Below are 17,208 nucleotides of genomic sequence, written 5' to 3'. Positions count from 1 at the left end.
GAGTATGAAAAACCCCCCCAATGTATTCTGTAGTTTTTATATTCTCTACAAGGGGGCGATCTTACTTCTTGTCAGTGGAACACAACAGACAGGAAGTGATAGGAGAGGTAAGCAGGTGTTCCCGTCAGATTAGGCGACCCATCAAAACTTGTAACGGAAATGTTGTTCTGTCACGGCGATCTTGGTACACCCCGCACTCAGCCGCAGAAAGCCTGCAGTCTGAAGTCGCCAAGTGGACATCTTTTTACACCAGTGTTGCCAACCTAACAGATTGAAATTTCCTGACACGACACCCAAAATTTACTGGCACAGCCAAGTTTTTACTGGCATTTCCAAAAGTTAAAAAATTACAGTTTTAAGTACAAATTTCACTATTTAGGCTACAAACAAGTATAATATGTAATTAGCAATGGTATTAAAGGTAGATAATAAGGCAAAAACACATTTCTTATTTTATTTTCGATATAGTAAATAAGTAGCTCAGGGATAGAACTCAGGAGGGCAAGAAATTAGAATGGGCGGCACACACATGAAATGGACCCATAACAGTGATACTGACAGCAGTGTGCAGCAGTACAGATTACCAACACGACACGTCCCCTCCAGAGTCACAGTAACAGTCTCTCTCCAAGCCAGGTGGTCCCTCGAGTCCAAGCAGCACTGATAGTCCTGCTCCTGGCCTGCCTTGCTCCCATTCCGCAGACCCACTCAGAAGGCTCTGGCTGCTCTGCTTGGCTCCCTTGCACCATGACATCACAGGACGTGATCAGGCCCCGCCTCCACCAGAGCCACCCGAACACACTGTAGCAGGCACTTGTATGGTCTCGGCTGGCTCCGGGCCGAGCGTCACAGCCATATTTTTTACTGGCAACCTTTTCTTTTTACTGGCATTTACTGGCAGGAGAAAATTGCTTGCTTTTTACTGGCTGCCAGTAAAAATACTGATGGTTGGCAACACTGTTTTACACCCACCGACGTCTTGCGTTTCACACTTATTTTTACCACTAAACTGAGCTTATGTCGTGAAATAGAGTATTTCGAAATCTGTGACACTGATTTGATGTTGAATATTTAGAAGCAAACATGTGAGATCAGCAGGCTTGCCGCTGCTTTTAAAAATTTAACATCAAAACAGTGTCACGGATTTCTAAATACTCTATTTCACTATATAAGCTCAGTTTAGTGGTAAAAACAAGTGTGAAATGCAAGAATTCGGTGGGTGTAAAAAGATGTCCGCTTGGCGACTTCAGACTGCAAGCTTAGTGTGGGTGAGTGTGGGGTGTACCAAGATGGCGGTCATGGAACGTCACTTCTGTTACGAAATCTGACGGGTCCTCTAGTCTGACGGAACACATGAAGTAAAATAGGAAGTGATGTCACATATAAACAGGAAGTTCCGGGAGAGAGGTGAGACGGTAGGAAATAGAGAGAAGACATTACTGGAACTGGCAGCAGAGGAGGTAATAAGATCTTATTTTATATTTACACCCAGTAACCCCCCGTCATGTCCGTCCTCTTCCTCCATGGTCACTGTGACGTCTTTTATCTCCAACAGATGATGATACACACTTATTGTAAAACATTAATAAATAAAATGATTATATTCCTGTATATAGCTCTGACCGATACCGTAGTGCTGTACAGAGAACACTGAGCCAATCACATCAGTTTTATCTCTATTAATAAAACACAGACCTGACCGGAGAGGTGAGGGGGATTCTGGGAGGTCACATGACATCACTCTTATCTCTATTAATGAATCACCCACCTACCTTTGTAAATACTAAACTATGTGTATTAGCCCATACCAGAAAGGGAACCGGTGTTGCAGATCAGATATTAATAATTATACGATATTTGGCAGCACCTGGTTTTAGCTCCCCAATTCTGGGAATTCTGGGACATTATCCAATAACAGACAAGGGATGTGTCTGGATGGTGACTGTATCATTGTGTGTGTCAGGTTCCTATAAGGTGTCAGGATGTCACTGTCTATTTCTCCATGGAGGAGTGGGAGTATTTAGAAGGACACAAGGATCTCTACAAGGACGTCATGATGGACAATCAGCCGCCCCTCACATCACCGGGTAAGAGGAGACTTTATTGTAAAGGAGAGAGCAGTACGGAGGGTCCACCTAGATCCCCATCATCTGATAAACACATAGAAACAATGTATTCAGTCAGTGTGTGTGTTTCCTACAGATGGATTCAGTAATGGGAACCCACCAGAGAGATGTCCCCGTCCTCTGTATTCCCGGGATTCCACACAAGAAGATCACCCCATCCCTCACCATCATCAGGTAGGACTAAAAATTCTAACTAAAAAAATGCCATTCCTCAAATGTAATCTTAAACTTTTTCATAAATGTTTGCTATTCACTTTGGGGTTTAGGGTGAAGAATTGAAAGACATAAAAGTTGAAGTTAAAGTAGAAGAGGACGAGACATTTATAAATGGAGATCAGCAGTCTATGGAGGAGGGTGGTCGTCAGTATTCCCCGGATTCCACACAGGAAGGTCACACCATCCCCCACCATCATCAGGTAGGTTTGACTGAGCAACTAGAACTCAAAATGATTCTAAACTATGATAGGATATTCTTCTATGTAATCTCCTGTTATTTGCAGTAATGTTTCCAGATGTTATATTTTATCATCTCTGGGGTTTAGGGTGAAGAACTGAAAGACATCAAAATTGAGACTAAAGAAGAAGAAGAAGAAGAGAGGTTGGTGAGTGGAGATCAGCAGTCTATGGAGGAGGGGGAGATGATTATGAAATGTAAACAGGAGGAATCTTCTCTACATATGGACACAAGTAAGTCATAAACATTAAATGCAGAGAGAATTCATATTTTCATTTTACTTCTTCATATAGTATATAATGTCATGTTCCCAACAAATGAGGAGGAGATACTGTACACCATATGAAAGGTCCATCTCCATTCCTCAATATAATGTCATGTTCCCAACAAATGAGGAGGAGATACTGTACACCATATGAAAGGTCCATCTCCATTCCTCAATATAATGTCATGTTCCCAACAAATGAGGAGGAGATACTGTACACCATATGAAAGGTCCATCTCCATTCCTCAATATAATGTCATGTTCACAACAAATGAGGAGGAGATACTGTACACCATATGAAAAGTCCATCTCCATTCCTGTAACATCACATTGTCACATTGTCATGTTTCCAATAAATCAGTTGCAGGAAGGTCCATTTCTTAATCCTACAGTACAGGACACAGGACTTCGTTTTAACCATGGGTTCTATGCAGCTACCTTCAGGTAACAGGACACTGGAACAAAAAACCTTCTACTCCCAGCAAGCCTCAGTTTTTGCAAATGTCTTCAGGTGATGGTTGTCTTCTCCTGAGTGAAACCTACATCTCTCTTTGGGTAAAAATGTTCTTAAAGTTTCTTCTATCAAGCCCTAGCTGCTCCAAAACTGCTCTGTCATTTTAGGTGGCCTACCACTTTCTTGTCTGAGTTGCTATTTTTCCAAGTTGCTTTCACTCTGTTATAACAGTTGACTGTGGAATATTTATTAACCAGGAAATTTCATGGATGGACTTAGGTGGCAACCTATCATGGTACCACGCTTGAATTCACTGAGCTCCTAAAAGCAGTCTGCATGCCTAGGTGCTTGATTTTATACACCTGTGGCCATGAAGGTGATTGGAACACCTGAACCCAATAGTTTGGAGGGGTGTCTAATACTTTTGGCAATATAGTGTATATATACACGTGATCTGGTGCACAGGTGCCGCCCTGTAGTGCAGTTAAATAGCCCATCTGGTGCCAACGCGCACCCGTTACACAGCCATGAGCAGCGGTTCTTAGGCTTATGCACCTGCATGTATCCAACCGGCTTTCCTGACATCGGTTCGATTCGGAAAATAAGGCTTTTGACTTTCCAAGCCCCTTTTCTTGGAGTACAGTACGGCACATGAGTTCCTCTCGCTGTTACTTTTGTGTTTGCTAAAAAATGGGGCTTGTTGGAAGTTGGAGGGTTATGTAGGGCAGTGGTTCTCAACCTCAGTCCTCAAATACCCCCAACAGGCCATGTTTGCAGGTTTTCCTTTATCTTGCACAGGTACTTTAAATCGGAGTCAATGGCTTGGTATTTTGGCAGCTATTTTGTCTCAGGGTAATTCCCAAAACATGGCCTGTTGGGGGTACTTGAGGACGGAGGGTGAGGACCTCTGATGGAGGGGACGTCTCTGCAGCTCAAACCAACAAATAGGACTTTGAATTGAAAACATCAAGAAAATGTGAAACATTGTAATATTGTTTTCCCACATTTGGGGGCGATGTGTGGAATACCTCTGATGGACATTTGATTTCCTCTCTCTACAGATCATAGTGCAGAAGATCAGGACATCATGAAATGTTCTCCAGGAGGAAATCCCGTTACTCCAAATCTACATCCCAGACCTTCCCATTTGGGGAGATCAATGGATCCCTCTAATCCTGAGGAATCTTCTGATGGACTACAAACTGTTACTCCAGATAGAAATCTAAGATCTCAGAGTATGGAGAGATCAACAGATCCATCTAATCCCATGGAATCTTTGTTTAGCAATGAAGCAGAGCATTCCTTTTCATTGTGTGGGAAATCCTTCAATGAAAACGGAGAACTTCTTCTACACGAGAAACGCCATTCCTATTATTGCTCAGAGTGTGGGAAAGGTTTCAATCATAAAGGAGACCTTCTGAAACACCATAGAAGTCACACAGGTGAGCGTCCCTATTTGTGTTCAGAGTGCGGGAAATCTTTCACACAGAAAGGAAACCTCGTTAAACACCAGAGAATTCACACGGGTGAGCGTCCTTATTTGTGTTCAGAGTGCGGGAAATCTTTTGCACTGAAAGAAAACCTTGTTAAACACCAGAGAATTCACACAGGTGAGCGTCCTTATTCGTGTTCAGGGTGCGGGAAAAGTTTTGGCAATAAAATTTACAAGAATTCACTTTTTTTTGGGCAATAAAATTACTTAAACCCCCCAGAACATTCTATATTTTCTTAAAGCAGAGGCCCTGTAGAATAAAAAGGTGATAATTGCAAATTTTTGTGTCTTATGATATTTGCACAACTGTTTATTAAGCGCAAATTTTCCAGAAAAAAATATAATAAAATAAATTTTAATGCAGAACCGCGCCCTATAATATTCGTTTTTTTGGTTAAAATATAAAAGATGAGGTTGCACTCAGTAAATAGATACCAAACCTTTCATGTCTTAAAATTGAGTGCGCCCGCAATATCGCCAAAAACTATGGTGCCCAAAAAATCACCACATTTCATGTTTTAAAAAGCCTTTACAGCTCATCAATTTACAGTTACAGTGCCTGGAAAAAGTATTCATACCCCTTGAAATGTTCCATGTTTTATGTTACAACCAAAAACGTAAATGTATTTTATTGGGATATAAAGTGACACATAATTGTGAAGTGGAAGGAAAATGATAAATGGTTTTTAACATTCTTTACAAATAAATAATATTAATACAAATGTGAAAAGTGTGGGGGGCATTTGTATTCAGCCCCCTTTACTCAGATACCCCTAACTAAAATCTAGTGGAACCAATTGCCTTCAGAAGTCACCTAATTAGTAAAAAGAGTCCACCTGTGTGTAATTTAATCTCAGTATAAATCCAACTGTTCCGTGAAGCCCTCAGAGGTTTGTTAGAGAACCTTAGTGAACAAACAGCATCATGAAGGCCAAGGAACACACCAGACAGGTCAGGGATAAAGTTGTGGAGAAGTAAAAAGCAGGGTTGGGTTATAAAAAAAAATCCCAAGCTTTGAACATCTCACAGAGCTCTGTTCAATCCATCATCCGAAAATGGAAAGAGTATGGGGCACAAAGGCAAACCTACCAAGACATGGCCGTCCACCTAAACTGACAGGCCAGGCAAGGAGAGCATTAATCAGAGGAGCAGCCAAGAGGTCCATGGTAACTCTGGAGGATCTGCAGAGATCCACAGCTCAGGTGGGAGAATCTGTCCACAGGACAACTATTAGTCGTGTTCTCCACAAATCTGGCCTTTATGGAAGAATAAAGCCGTTGATGAAAGAAAGCCATAAGAAGAAGAAGTCCCATTTGCAGTTTATGAGAAGCCATGTGGGGGACACAACAAACATGTGGAAGAAGGTGCTCTGGTCAGATGAGACCAAAATTGAACTTTTTGGCCTAAAAGCAAAACGCTATGTGTGGCTGAAAACGAACACTGCACATCACCCTGAACACACCATCCCCACCGTGAAACATGGTGGTGTCAGCATCATGTTGTGGGGATGTTTTTCTTCACCAGGGACAGGGAAGCTGGTCAGAGCTGATGGGAAGATGGATGGAGCCAAATACAGGGCAATCTTAGAAGAAAACCTGTTGGAGTCTGCAGAAGACTTAAGACTGGGGCGGAGGTTCACCTTTCAGCAGGACAACGACCCTAAACATACAGCCAGAGCTACAATGGAATGGTTTAGATCAAAGCATATTCATGTGTTAGAATGGTCCAGTCACAGTCCAGACCTAAATCCAATTGAGAATCTGCGGCAAGACTTGAAAATTGCTGTTCACAGACGCTCTCCATCCAATCTGACAGAACTTGAGATATTTTGCAAAGAAGAATGGGCAAAAATGTCCCTCTCTAGATGTGCAAATCTGGTAGAGACATCCCCAAAAAGACTCGCAGCTGTAATTACAGCGAAAGGCGGTTCTACAAAGTATTGACTCAGGGGGGCGCCATACAAATGTACCCCCCACACTTTTCACATAATTATTTGCAAAAAATTTTGAAAACCATTTATCATTTTCCATCCACTTCACATTTATTTGTCACTTTGTGTTGGTCTATCACATAAAATCTCAATAAAATACATTTACGTTTTTGGTTGTAACACGACAAAATGTGGAAAATTTCAAGGGGTATGAATACTTTTTCAAGGCACTATACCTAGGAGCTCTTGTGCTAGAATTATTGTTCCCACTCTGACGTTTGCGACGATATGTCACACGTGTGGTGCGACCGTGGCTGACATACACGTGCGCACCCTGGGCTTACGTGTGCGGGGCAACAGGGGTTTCGGCTACTTTTTATTCTTATTATTTTTATATATTTTATGTTTTTTTTTTTTTTTTTTTTTTTTTACTTTTTTCTTTTCTCTTTTTATTTATTTTCTATCACAAGGGGTTAATGTGATAGCATTGGGCAAGTGGCAGGTATGGAGACATTAGGGTCCAATGTCTTCCCCGCCCTTCACACCATCTAACCAAGCACAGATAGGCTTGGTTAGATGTGTCTCCTGGCTGTACTGGCCAGGAAAGGGCGCGTATGAAACCGGAAACCAGTGCACAAAGTAAGGTCCATAAAGACATGGATGAGCAAGTTTGGGGTGGAGGAACTTGACTGGCCTGCACAGAGTCCTGTCCTCAACCCAATAGAACACCTTTGGGATGAATTAGAGTGGAGACTGCGAGCCAGACCTTCTCATCCAACATCAGTGCCTGACCTCACAAATGCATTTCTGGAAGAATGGTCAAAGATTCCCATAGATACACTCCTAATCCTTGTGGACTGCCTTTCCAGAAGAGTTGAAGCTGTTATAGAGCCAACTCAATACTGAACCCTACAGTCTAAGACTGGGATGCCATTAAAGTTCATGTGTGTGTAAAGGCAGGCGTCCCAATACTTTTGGTAGTATAGTGTATTTTTTAATAGCCATCTTGCCTTCCACCGCATGCCCCCTCCTGGATTAGAGAAGCCTTATTCCAGCAAACCCTGTGATTTTATGCTAACGGGTTCCCTTCTATGGATACTGTTCACATGTGATCCTGATGAAGATGTTTGACGACTCGAAACACGTTGAGCTAAATGTTGAAATGGAAAAAAAAAAGATCTGTGAACCCTACCTCAGAAATATTGGATATGGTGCGATACATGTTTTGTTTTACATTTGTATAATAAACTTTATGATTTTATAAATATATTTGTGTGGTGCTATTTACTATATGCCTCAAAAAAAAAGTCCACTGCTACAAAAATTATTTTGTTCCATATGTACCATTCAGGATGTGGGAATATAGGACAGAGAACCTCTATCCAAGTTGTATGGAGACCATTATTATTAAAAAAAAAAAAATGTGGACATCCTGTGTTGGTAAGCAAGTTTTTCTTTTGTAATCTATTCTACTCTATTATGTTTTATTTTATTCTTTTATTTTCTATTCTATTCTGTTTTATTCTGTTCTATTGTTTTATTTTATTCTTTTATTTTCTATTCCGTTTTATATTATTCTTTTATTTTCTATTCTATTCTGTTTTATTCTGTTCTATTGTTTTATTTTATTTTTTATTCTATTCTGCTTCCAGGACAGTATTTACTGCATTATACCATTGTTCAAAAGTTAGCAGGTTAGGGGATAGCCAACGTTGGGAAGATCAATTTTCAGGGATAAGAACAAGAAGCGGGTGAGCAAAATTTTCTGTGTAGAAGATGGCCAATCATCCGAGAGTATGCCCAGAAGAGCTCAGTTGGGGTCAGGGGCTATATGAATTGAGATTGACAGACAGCTGTCCAGTTTCAAAATAATTTAGGACATCTCCATAACATATGCACTAGAGTAGAAGTAGTCAAGGCTGCTGATAAGGGGGTACCACTGGGCTTCCTGTAGGGGGCCTGGACCCATCAGTTCAACAGGTGGACCTGGGCAGCTGACCAGCAGGGTGATGGGGATCCTGGGTAGGTGGAAGGGGATATAGGTGCTGTTGGGAGGGTTGGCAGTTACCGGAACCATAGAAAAGAAAAAAAGGGGGTTCAACAAGGACACCCTGAGCGGAATTTAGAGGCACAACAAACCTGAGAAAGCATAATCAAAATAACGATATAAACAATTTTATTAAATATAAATACATACAATACATTGACAAAAGATAATAGAAAATCATCTATATAGAAATATACATGATACAAGCCCTGATGTGTCTACGCGTTTCATATAGAACTTCTTCAGGACACATTCAGGTTTCAGTTAATACACAAGAGGGTTTCACTTGTAAAGAGGCTTTAACAAGTTCGAAAAAGGTAGTTCAAATTTGTTCAAATATAGACGTCAAGGTCTTAGCAATAAAGGTGGATGACCATCAACTGTTTCCATTTACAACCAATCTCGGGGTTCAGTTCCGATGAGGAAAAAGCCAATAAATAGTCAATAGTAAATAGTAGTACTATAGCAACCATAGGAGGGCATCAAAGAGCCCATAGACCGTATCTGCTCAATGGTCCATGTGGGACCATGCAAATACACTGGGAGAGCTTAAGGTAGAATTGGATGCAAATTCCCAGGAGGATACAGAGATGTTTATCTCCATAACCTATGCACTAGAGTAGAAGTATTCAAGGCTGCTGATAAGGGGTACCGCTGGCTCTCCTGTTCGGGTCCCAGACCCATCAGTTCAACAGTGGGACCTGAGTAGCTCACCAGCAGGCTGATGAGGATCATGGGTAGGAGGAAGGGGCTATAGGTGCGATTGAGAGGCAGGCAGTTACTGGAACCAATCCCCTGTAGTTCTCCAATAAAGCAGCTGAAAGCCAACTTCTCCTCCTCGCCGTCTTGCAAGCTTTCAGCTGCTGCAGGTGGGAACTACAAGGGGTCAGTTCCAGTAAATGCCACCATTGTGGAAAAGTTGGGGGTTAGGGGATAGTCAATTTTCTGGGATAAGAAGAAGTTTCTCTCTTTACACCCACCGACGTCTTGCATTTCACACTTATTTTTACCACTAAACTGAGCTTATGACGTGAAATAGAGTATTTAGAAATCCGTGACGCTGTTTTGATGTTGAATTTTAAAAGCAGCGGACTGCTGTCAGATCAGCAAACGTGTGAGATCAGCAGGCTTGCCGCTGCTTTTAGAAATTTAACATCAAAACAGTGTCACAGATTTCTAAATACTCTATTTTACGATATAAGCTCAGTTTAGTGGTAAAAACAAGTGTAAAATGCAAGACTTCAGTGGGTGTAAAAAGATGTCCGCTTGGCGACTTCAGACTGCAGGCTTAGTGTGGGCGAGTGTGGGGTGTACCAAGATGGCGGTCATGGAACATCACTTCTGTTACAAAATCTGACGGGTCGCCTAGTCTGACGGAACACAGGAAGTAAAATAGGAAGTGATGTCACATATAAACAGGAAGTTCCGGGTGAGAGGTGAGTCGAGAGGAAGTAGAGAGGAGACATTACTGGAACTGGCAGCAGAGGAGGTAATAAGATATTATTTTATATTTACACCCAGTAAGCCCCCGTCATGTCCGTCCTCTTCCTCCATAGTCACTGTGATGTCTTTTATCTCCAACAGATGATGATACACATTTATTGTAAAACATTAATAAATAAAATGATTGTATTCCTGTATATAGCTCTGACCGATACTGTAGTGCTGTACAGAGAACACTGAGCCAATCACATCAGTTTTATCTCAATTAATAAAACACAGACCTGACCGGAGAGGTGAGGAGGATTCTGGGAGGTCACATGACATCACTCTTATCTCTATTCATAAATCACCCACCTACCTTTCTAAATACTAAACTATGTGTATTAGCCCATACCAGAAGGGGAACCGGTGTTACAGATCAGATATTAATAATTATACGATATTTGGCAGCACCTGGTTTTAGCTCCCCAATTCTGGGAATTCTGGGACATTATCCAGTAACAGACAAGGGATGTGTCTGGATGGTGACTGTATCATTGTGTGTGTCAGGTTCCTATAAGGTGTCAGGATGTCACTGTCTATTTCTCCATGGAGGAGTGGGAGTATTTAGAAGGACACAAGGATCTCTACAAGGACATCATGATGGAGAATCAGCCGCCCCTCATATCACCGGGTAAGAGGAGACTTTATTGTAAAGGAGAGAGCAGTACATATGGTATACCTAGACCCTCAATCATCTGATAAACACATAGAAACAATGTATTCAGTCAGTGTGTGTGTTTCCTACAGATGGATCCAGTAATGGGAACCCACCAGAGAGATGTCCCCGTCCTCTGTATTCCCCGGATTCCACACAGGAAGGTCACACCATCCCTCACCACCATCAGGTAGGTGGGACTATGAAACTGGGTAAAAAGGTATTCTAACTAAAAAAATGCCATTCCTCAAATGTAATCTCCTTTCACCTTTTCATAAATGTTTGCTATTCACTTTGGGGTTTAGGGTGAAGAATCAAAAGACATAAAAGTTGAAGTCAAAGTAGAAGAGGAAGAAACATTGATAATTGGAGATCAGCAGTCTATGGAGGAGGGTGGTCCTCTGTATTCCCGAGATTCCACACAGGAAGATCACACCATCCCTCACCATCATCAGGTAGGTGGGACTGAGCAACTAGAACTCAAAATGATTCTAAACTATTATAGGATATTCTTCTATGTAATCTCCTGTTATTTGCAGTAATGTTTCCAGATGTTATATTTTATCATATTTGGGGTTTAGGGTGAAGAACTGAAAGACATCAAAGTTGAGATTAAAGAGGAAGAAGAAGAAGAGAGGTTGGTGAGTGGAGATCAGCAGTCTATGGAGGAGGGGGAGTTGATTATGAAAAGTAAACAGGAGGAATCTTCTCTACATATGGACACAAGTAAGTAATAAACATTAAATGCAGAGAGAATTCATATTTTCATTTTACTTCTTCATATAGTATATAATGTCATGTTCCCAACAAATAAGGAGATACTGTACACCATATGAAAGGTCCATCTCCATTCCTCAATATAACGTCATGTTCCCAACAAATGAGGAGGAGATACTGTACACCATATGAAAGGTCCATCTCCATTCCTCAATATAATGTCATGTTCCCAACAAATGAGGAGGAGATACTGTACACCATATGAAAGGTCCATCTCCATTCCTCAATATAACGTCATGTTCCCAAAAAATGAGGAGGAGATACTGTACACCATATGAAAGGTCCATCTCCATTCCTCAATAGAATGTCATGTTCCCAACAAATGAGGAGGAGATACTGTACACCATATGAAAGGTCCATCTCCATTCCTCAATATAATGTCATGTTCCCTACAAATGAGGAGGAGATTCTATACACCATATGAAAGGTCCATCTCCATTCCTCAATATAATGTCATGTTCCCTACAAATGAGGAGGAGATACTGTACACCATATGAAAGGTCCATGTCCATTCCTGTAACATCACATTGTCATGTTTCCAATAAATTAGTCGCAGGAAGATTCCATTTCTTAATTCTATAGTACAGGACACAGGACTTCGTTTTAACCATGGGTTATATGCAGCTACCTTCAGGTAACAGGATACTGGAAAAAAAAAACTATTCCCAGCAAGCCTCAGTTTTTGCAGATGTCTTCAGGTGATGGTTGTCTTCTACTGCGTGAAACCTATATCTCTCTTTGGGTAAAAATGTTCTTAAAGTTTCTTCCATCAAGCCCTAGCTGCTCCATAGCCACTTCGGTTCCCTGCTGCAGCTTCCTGGATTGATTGACTCCTCGGCTGAGGCTTGGTGGACTTTGCCCAGACCCCACCTAGATGAAGATGATATAGCCAGCTTGTAGCATTAAAAAACATCGTTTGTAGGCAAGTCCGTTTCAGCGGAACTCCGTCGGAAAGACCGCCAGAGTCAACTGTGACGGAAAGTCCGGTCGTGTGTACGCGGCATAATTCATCCCAAAGGTGCTCTATCAGGGGCCATCCCCAAACTGTTCCCACAAAGTTGGGAGCATGAAATTGTCCAAAATGTCTTGGTATGATGACGCCTTAAGAGTTCCCTTCACTGGAACTAAGGGGCCAAGCCCAACCCCTGAAAAACAACCCCCCACCATGATCCCACCTCCACCAAACTTTATACTTGGCACAATGCAGTCAGGCAAGTACCATTCTCCTGACGCACACTCACGCACCCGCTTGTGCACGCGCACCCGTTACACAGCCATGGGCAGCGGTTCTTAGGCTTATGCACCTGCATGTGTGCAACTGGCTTTCCTGACATTGGTACGATTAGGAAAATAGGGTTTTTGACTTTCCAAGCCCCTTTTTCTTGGAGTACAGTACGGCACGCGGGTTCCTCTCGCTGTTCCTTTTGTGTTTGCTAAAAACTGAGGCTTGTTGGGAGTTGGAGGGTTATGTAGGGCAGTGGTTCTCAACCTCAGTCCTCAAGTACCCCCAACAGGCCATGTTTGCAGGTTTTCCTTTATCTTGCACAGGTGCTTTGAATCAGAGTCAATGGCTTGGTATTTTGGCAGCTATTTTGTCTTTAGAGTAATTCCCAAAACATGGCCTGTTGGGGGTACTTGAGGACGGAGGGTGAGGACCTCTGATGGAGGGGACGTCTCTGCAGCTCAAACCAACAAATAGGACTTTGAATTCAAAACCTCAAGAAAATGTGAAACATTGTAATATTGTTTTCCCACATTTGGGGGCGATGTGTGGAATACCTCTGATGGACATTTGATTTCCTCTCTCTACAGATCATAGTGCAGAAGATCAGGACATCATGAAATGTTCTCCAGGAGGAAATCCCGTTACTCCAAATCTACATCCCAGACCTTCCCATTTGGGGAGATCAATGGATCCCTCTAATCCTGAGGAATCTTCTGATGGACTACAAACTGTTACTCCAGATAGAAATCTAAGATCTCAGAGTATGGAGAGATCCACAGATCCATCTAATCCCATGGAATCTTCGTTTAGCAATGAAGGAGAGCATTCCTTTTCATCGTGTGGGAAATCCTTCAACGAAAATGGAGAACTTCTTCTACACGAGAAACGCCATTCCTATTCATGCTCGGAGTGCGGGAAAGGTTTCATTCAGAAAGGAGACCTTCTGAAACACCAGAGATGTCACACGGGTGAGCGTCCCTATTCATGTTCAGAGTGCGGGAAATGCTTCAGTCGTAAGGGGCACTTTCTAACGCACCAGAGAAGTCACACGGGTGAGCGTCCTTTCTCATGTTCAGAGTGCGGGAAATGTTTCATTGAGAAAGGAAAACTCCTTATACACCAGAGAAGTCACACAGGTGAGCGTCCCTATGCATGTTCAGAGTGCGGGAAGTGTTTCATTGAGAAAGGAAAACTTTTTATACACCAAAGAAGTCACACAGGTGAGCGTCCCTATGCATGTTCAGAGTGCGGGAAATGTTTCATTCAGAAAGGAGACCTTCTTAAGCACCAGAGATGTCACACGGGTGAGCGTCCCTACCCATGTATAGAGTGTGGGAAATATTTCACTGAGAAAAAAATACTTCTTGTACACCAGAGAAGTCACACAGGAGAACGTCCTTATTCGTGTTCAGTGTGCGGGAAACGTTTCAATCAGAAAGCAAACCTTCGTAAACACAAGAGAATTCACACGGGTGAGCGTCCATATTCATGTTCAGAGTGCGGGAAATGTTTTCCTGAGAAATCAGGGCTTCTTATACACCAGAAAACTCACACAGGCGAACGTCCCTATTCATGTTCAAAGTGCGGGAAATTCTTCGTTCTCAAAAATGTACTTGTTAGACACCAAAAGATTCACACAGGTGAAAGTCCTTATTCATGTTCAGAGTGCGGGAAATGTTTTATCCTAAGAAGTAGACTTGTTAGACACCAGAAAACTCACACAGGTGAACGTCCGTATTCATGTTCAGAGTGCGGGAAATGTTTCATTGAGAAAGAAGGCCTTCTGAAACATCAGAGAATGCACACCGGTGAACGTCCCTTTTCCTGTTCAGAGTGCGGGAAATGTTTTACTCAGAAAAAAGTACTTCTTACACACCAGAGAAGTCACACAGGTGAGCGCCCCTACTCATGTTCAGAGTGCGGGAAATGTTTCATTCAGAAAGGACACTTTCTTACACATCAGAAAAGTCACACAGGCGATCGTGTTTATTCATGTGCAGAGTGCGGGAAATGTTTTACTGAGAAAACAGCATTTCTTATACACCAGCGAAAACACACGGGCGAGCGTCCCTATTCGTGTTCAGAGTGCGGGAAATCTTTCACACAGAAAGGAAACCTTGTTAAACACCAGAGAATTCACACAGGTGAGCGTCCTCATTCGTGTTCAGAGTGCGGGAAATGTTTCCTTCGGAAAAGTTCACTTGTTACGCACCAAAGGATTCACACGGGCGAGCGTCCCTTTTCTTGTTCAGAGTGCGGGAAAGGTTTCCTTCAAAAAGGAGACCTTGTCAACCACCAAAGAAGTCACACGGGTGAGCGTCCTTATTCGTGTTCAGAGTGCGGGAAAAGTTTTGGCTACAGGAAATCATTTGTTGCTCACCAGAAAATTCACACGGGCTAATAACATTTTTTTGCCGGTAAAAAATCGTAATTTTTGGCGATAAAATTACTTGAACTCCCAGAACATACTTTATCTTCTGAGGCTTTTAAAGCGCCACCTATGGCGATATTTTCTTTATTTTATTATTATTATTATTTTAGTACAAAAAACTATAAAAACAGGATATCCAACGAGGGGTTTGGCAATTTTTTTATTATCCTTTTTTTTTTTTTTTTTTTTTTTAAATTTTAAATTTATTTTTTAATTGATTGCTATCACAAGGGAAGACATTGGGAGATCGGTCCCCCCCAACCCCCCCCCCCCTCCGATTACCCATAAAGGGAATTTTTAGAGGACTATCTCTGTACCAACTTATACAGCGTATACTCAAAATTTGATGAAAAACATTCCATTCTTTATTAGTACAAAAAACTAAAAAAACAGGATATCCAAATACTTAATGATAAACATCATAAAAGGTGCATGGTAACAATCCATGTATATCACCAGCATACATGTTCCCTGCTAAGGAGGATCAGGATATGGTGGATTCCCACAGATATCATTTGTTCTCAACAAGTTTTACGTAATTCTACTGCTTCATCAGGAGAATATCCGGGACCCAAGCCTAACTGGAGTAAAAACACCACCGAGGTTCCCCCCCACGGCGGGGTTTCGTGGTAACAATCCATGTATATCACCAGCATTCATGGCCCCTGCTAAGGAGGATCAGGATATGGTGGATTCCCACAGATATCATTGTTCTCAACAAGTTTTACGTATTTCTACCGCTTCATCAGGAGAATATCCGGGACCCAAGCCTAACTGGAGTAAAACACCACCGAAGTTCCCCCCCATGGCGGGGTATCGTGGTAACAATCCATGTATATCATCAGCATTCATGGCCCCTGCTATGGAGGATCAGGATATGGTGGATTCCCACGGAGATTATTGTTCTCAACAAGTTTTACGTAATTCTACCGCTTCATCAGGAGAATATCTGGGATCTAAGCCTAACTGAAGTAAAAACACCACCGAGCCCCCCCCCATGGTGGGGTATCATGGTAACAATCCATGTATATCACCAGCATACATGTTCCCTGCTAAGGAGGATCAGGATATGGTGGATTCCCACAGATATCATTTGTTCTCAACAAGTTTTACGTAATTCTACCGCTTCATCAGGAGAATATCCGGGACCCAAGCCTAACGAGTAAAAACACCACCGAGGTTCCCCCCCACGGCAGGGTATCGTGGTAACAATCCATGTATATCACCAGCATTCATGGCCCCTGCTAAGGAGGATCAGGATATGGTGGATTCCCACGGAGATTATTGTTCTCAACAAGTTTTACGTATTTCTACCGCTTCATCAGGAGAATATCCGGGACCCAAGCCTAACTGGAGTAAAACACCACCGCAGTTCCCCCCCACGGTGGGGTATCGTGGTAACAATCCATGTATATCATCAGCATTCATGGCCCCTGCTATGGAGGATCAGGATATGGTGGATTCCCACGGAGATTATTGTTCTCAACAAGTTTTACGTAATTCTACCGCTTCATCAGGAGAATATCTGGGACCTAAGCCTAACTGAAGTAAAAACACCACCAAGGTTCCCCCCACGGCGGGGTATCATGGTAACAATCCCATGTATATCACCAGCATTCATGGCCCCTGCTAAGGAGGATCAGGATATGGTGGATTCCCACGGAGATCATTGTTCTCAACAAGTTTTGCAGAATTCTACCACTTCATCAGGAGAATATCTGGGACCCAAGCCTAACTGGAGTAAAAACACCACCGAGCCCCCCCCCACGGTGGGGTATCATGGGAAAAATCCATGTATATCACCAGCATTCATGGCCCCTGCTAAGGAGGATCAGGATATGGTGGATTCCCACAGATATCATTGTTC

The 17,208-nt window shown here is 42.3% G+C and overlaps 1 protein-coding gene across 2 annotated transcripts; it reads left to right on the top strand.

Annotated features, from left to right (window-relative positions):
• The first annotated feature begins 1,367 nt into the window (after positions 1 to 1,367).
• On the top strand, positions 1,368 to 15,573 carry LOC141105072 (uncharacterized). 2 transcript variants are annotated; one of them, XM_073594906.1, is made up of 7 exons: positions 1,368 to 1,460; positions 1,964 to 2,087; positions 2,203 to 2,300; positions 2,393 to 2,542; positions 2,669 to 2,813; positions 4,361 to 4,945; positions 13,831 to 15,568. In XM_073594906.1, exons 1-7 carry the CDS (start codon positions 1,374 to 1,376, stop codon positions 15,309 to 15,311), a joined length of 2,670 nt encoding a protein of 889 aa, XP_073451007.1. In that variant the 5' UTR covers positions 1,368 to 1,373; the 3' UTR covers positions 15,312 to 15,568. The 2 variants fall into 2 exon arrangements, with proteins under 2 accessions (XP_073451007.1, XP_073451005.1); XM_073594904.1 differs by lacking the exons at positions 1,368 to 1,460; positions 1,964 to 2,087; positions 2,203 to 2,300; ... (1 more) ...; positions 2,669 to 2,813; positions 4,361 to 4,945 and adding exons at positions 10,202 to 10,257; positions 10,761 to 10,884; positions 11,001 to 11,098; positions 11,214 to 11,363; positions 11,490 to 11,634 and having other exon boundaries at positions 13,498 to 15,573.
• The last annotated feature ends 1,635 nt before the right edge of the window (positions 15,574 to 17,208 follow it).

This window comes from Aquarana catesbeiana, linkage group LG08 (genome assembly GCF_042186555.1).
Source record: "Aquarana catesbeiana isolate 2022-GZ linkage group LG08, ASM4218655v1, whole genome shotgun sequence".
In the NCBI taxonomy this organism is placed as follows: domain Eukaryota; kingdom Metazoa; phylum Chordata; class Amphibia; order Anura; family Ranidae; genus Aquarana; species Aquarana catesbeiana.
Note: the sequence above shows the minus strand (reverse complement) of the source record. Positions and strands in the feature narration are given on the sequence as shown.

Bases quoted from the DNA above. Each gene is read 5' to 3' on its own strand.
- LOC141105072 (XM_073594906.1), top strand. From the start codon at position 1,374: ATGTCACATATAAACAGGAAGTTCCGGGAGAGAGGTGAGACGGTAGGA. The intron at 2,814-4,360 runs GTAAGTCATAAA...CTCTCTCTACAG, and splicing joins TTCTCTACATATGGACACAA to ATCATAGTGCAGAAGATCAG. The intron at 4,946-13,830 runs GTTTTGGCAATA...AGTGCGGGAAAG, and splicing joins GTGTTCAGGGTGCGGGAAAA to GTTTCATTCAGAAAGGAGAC.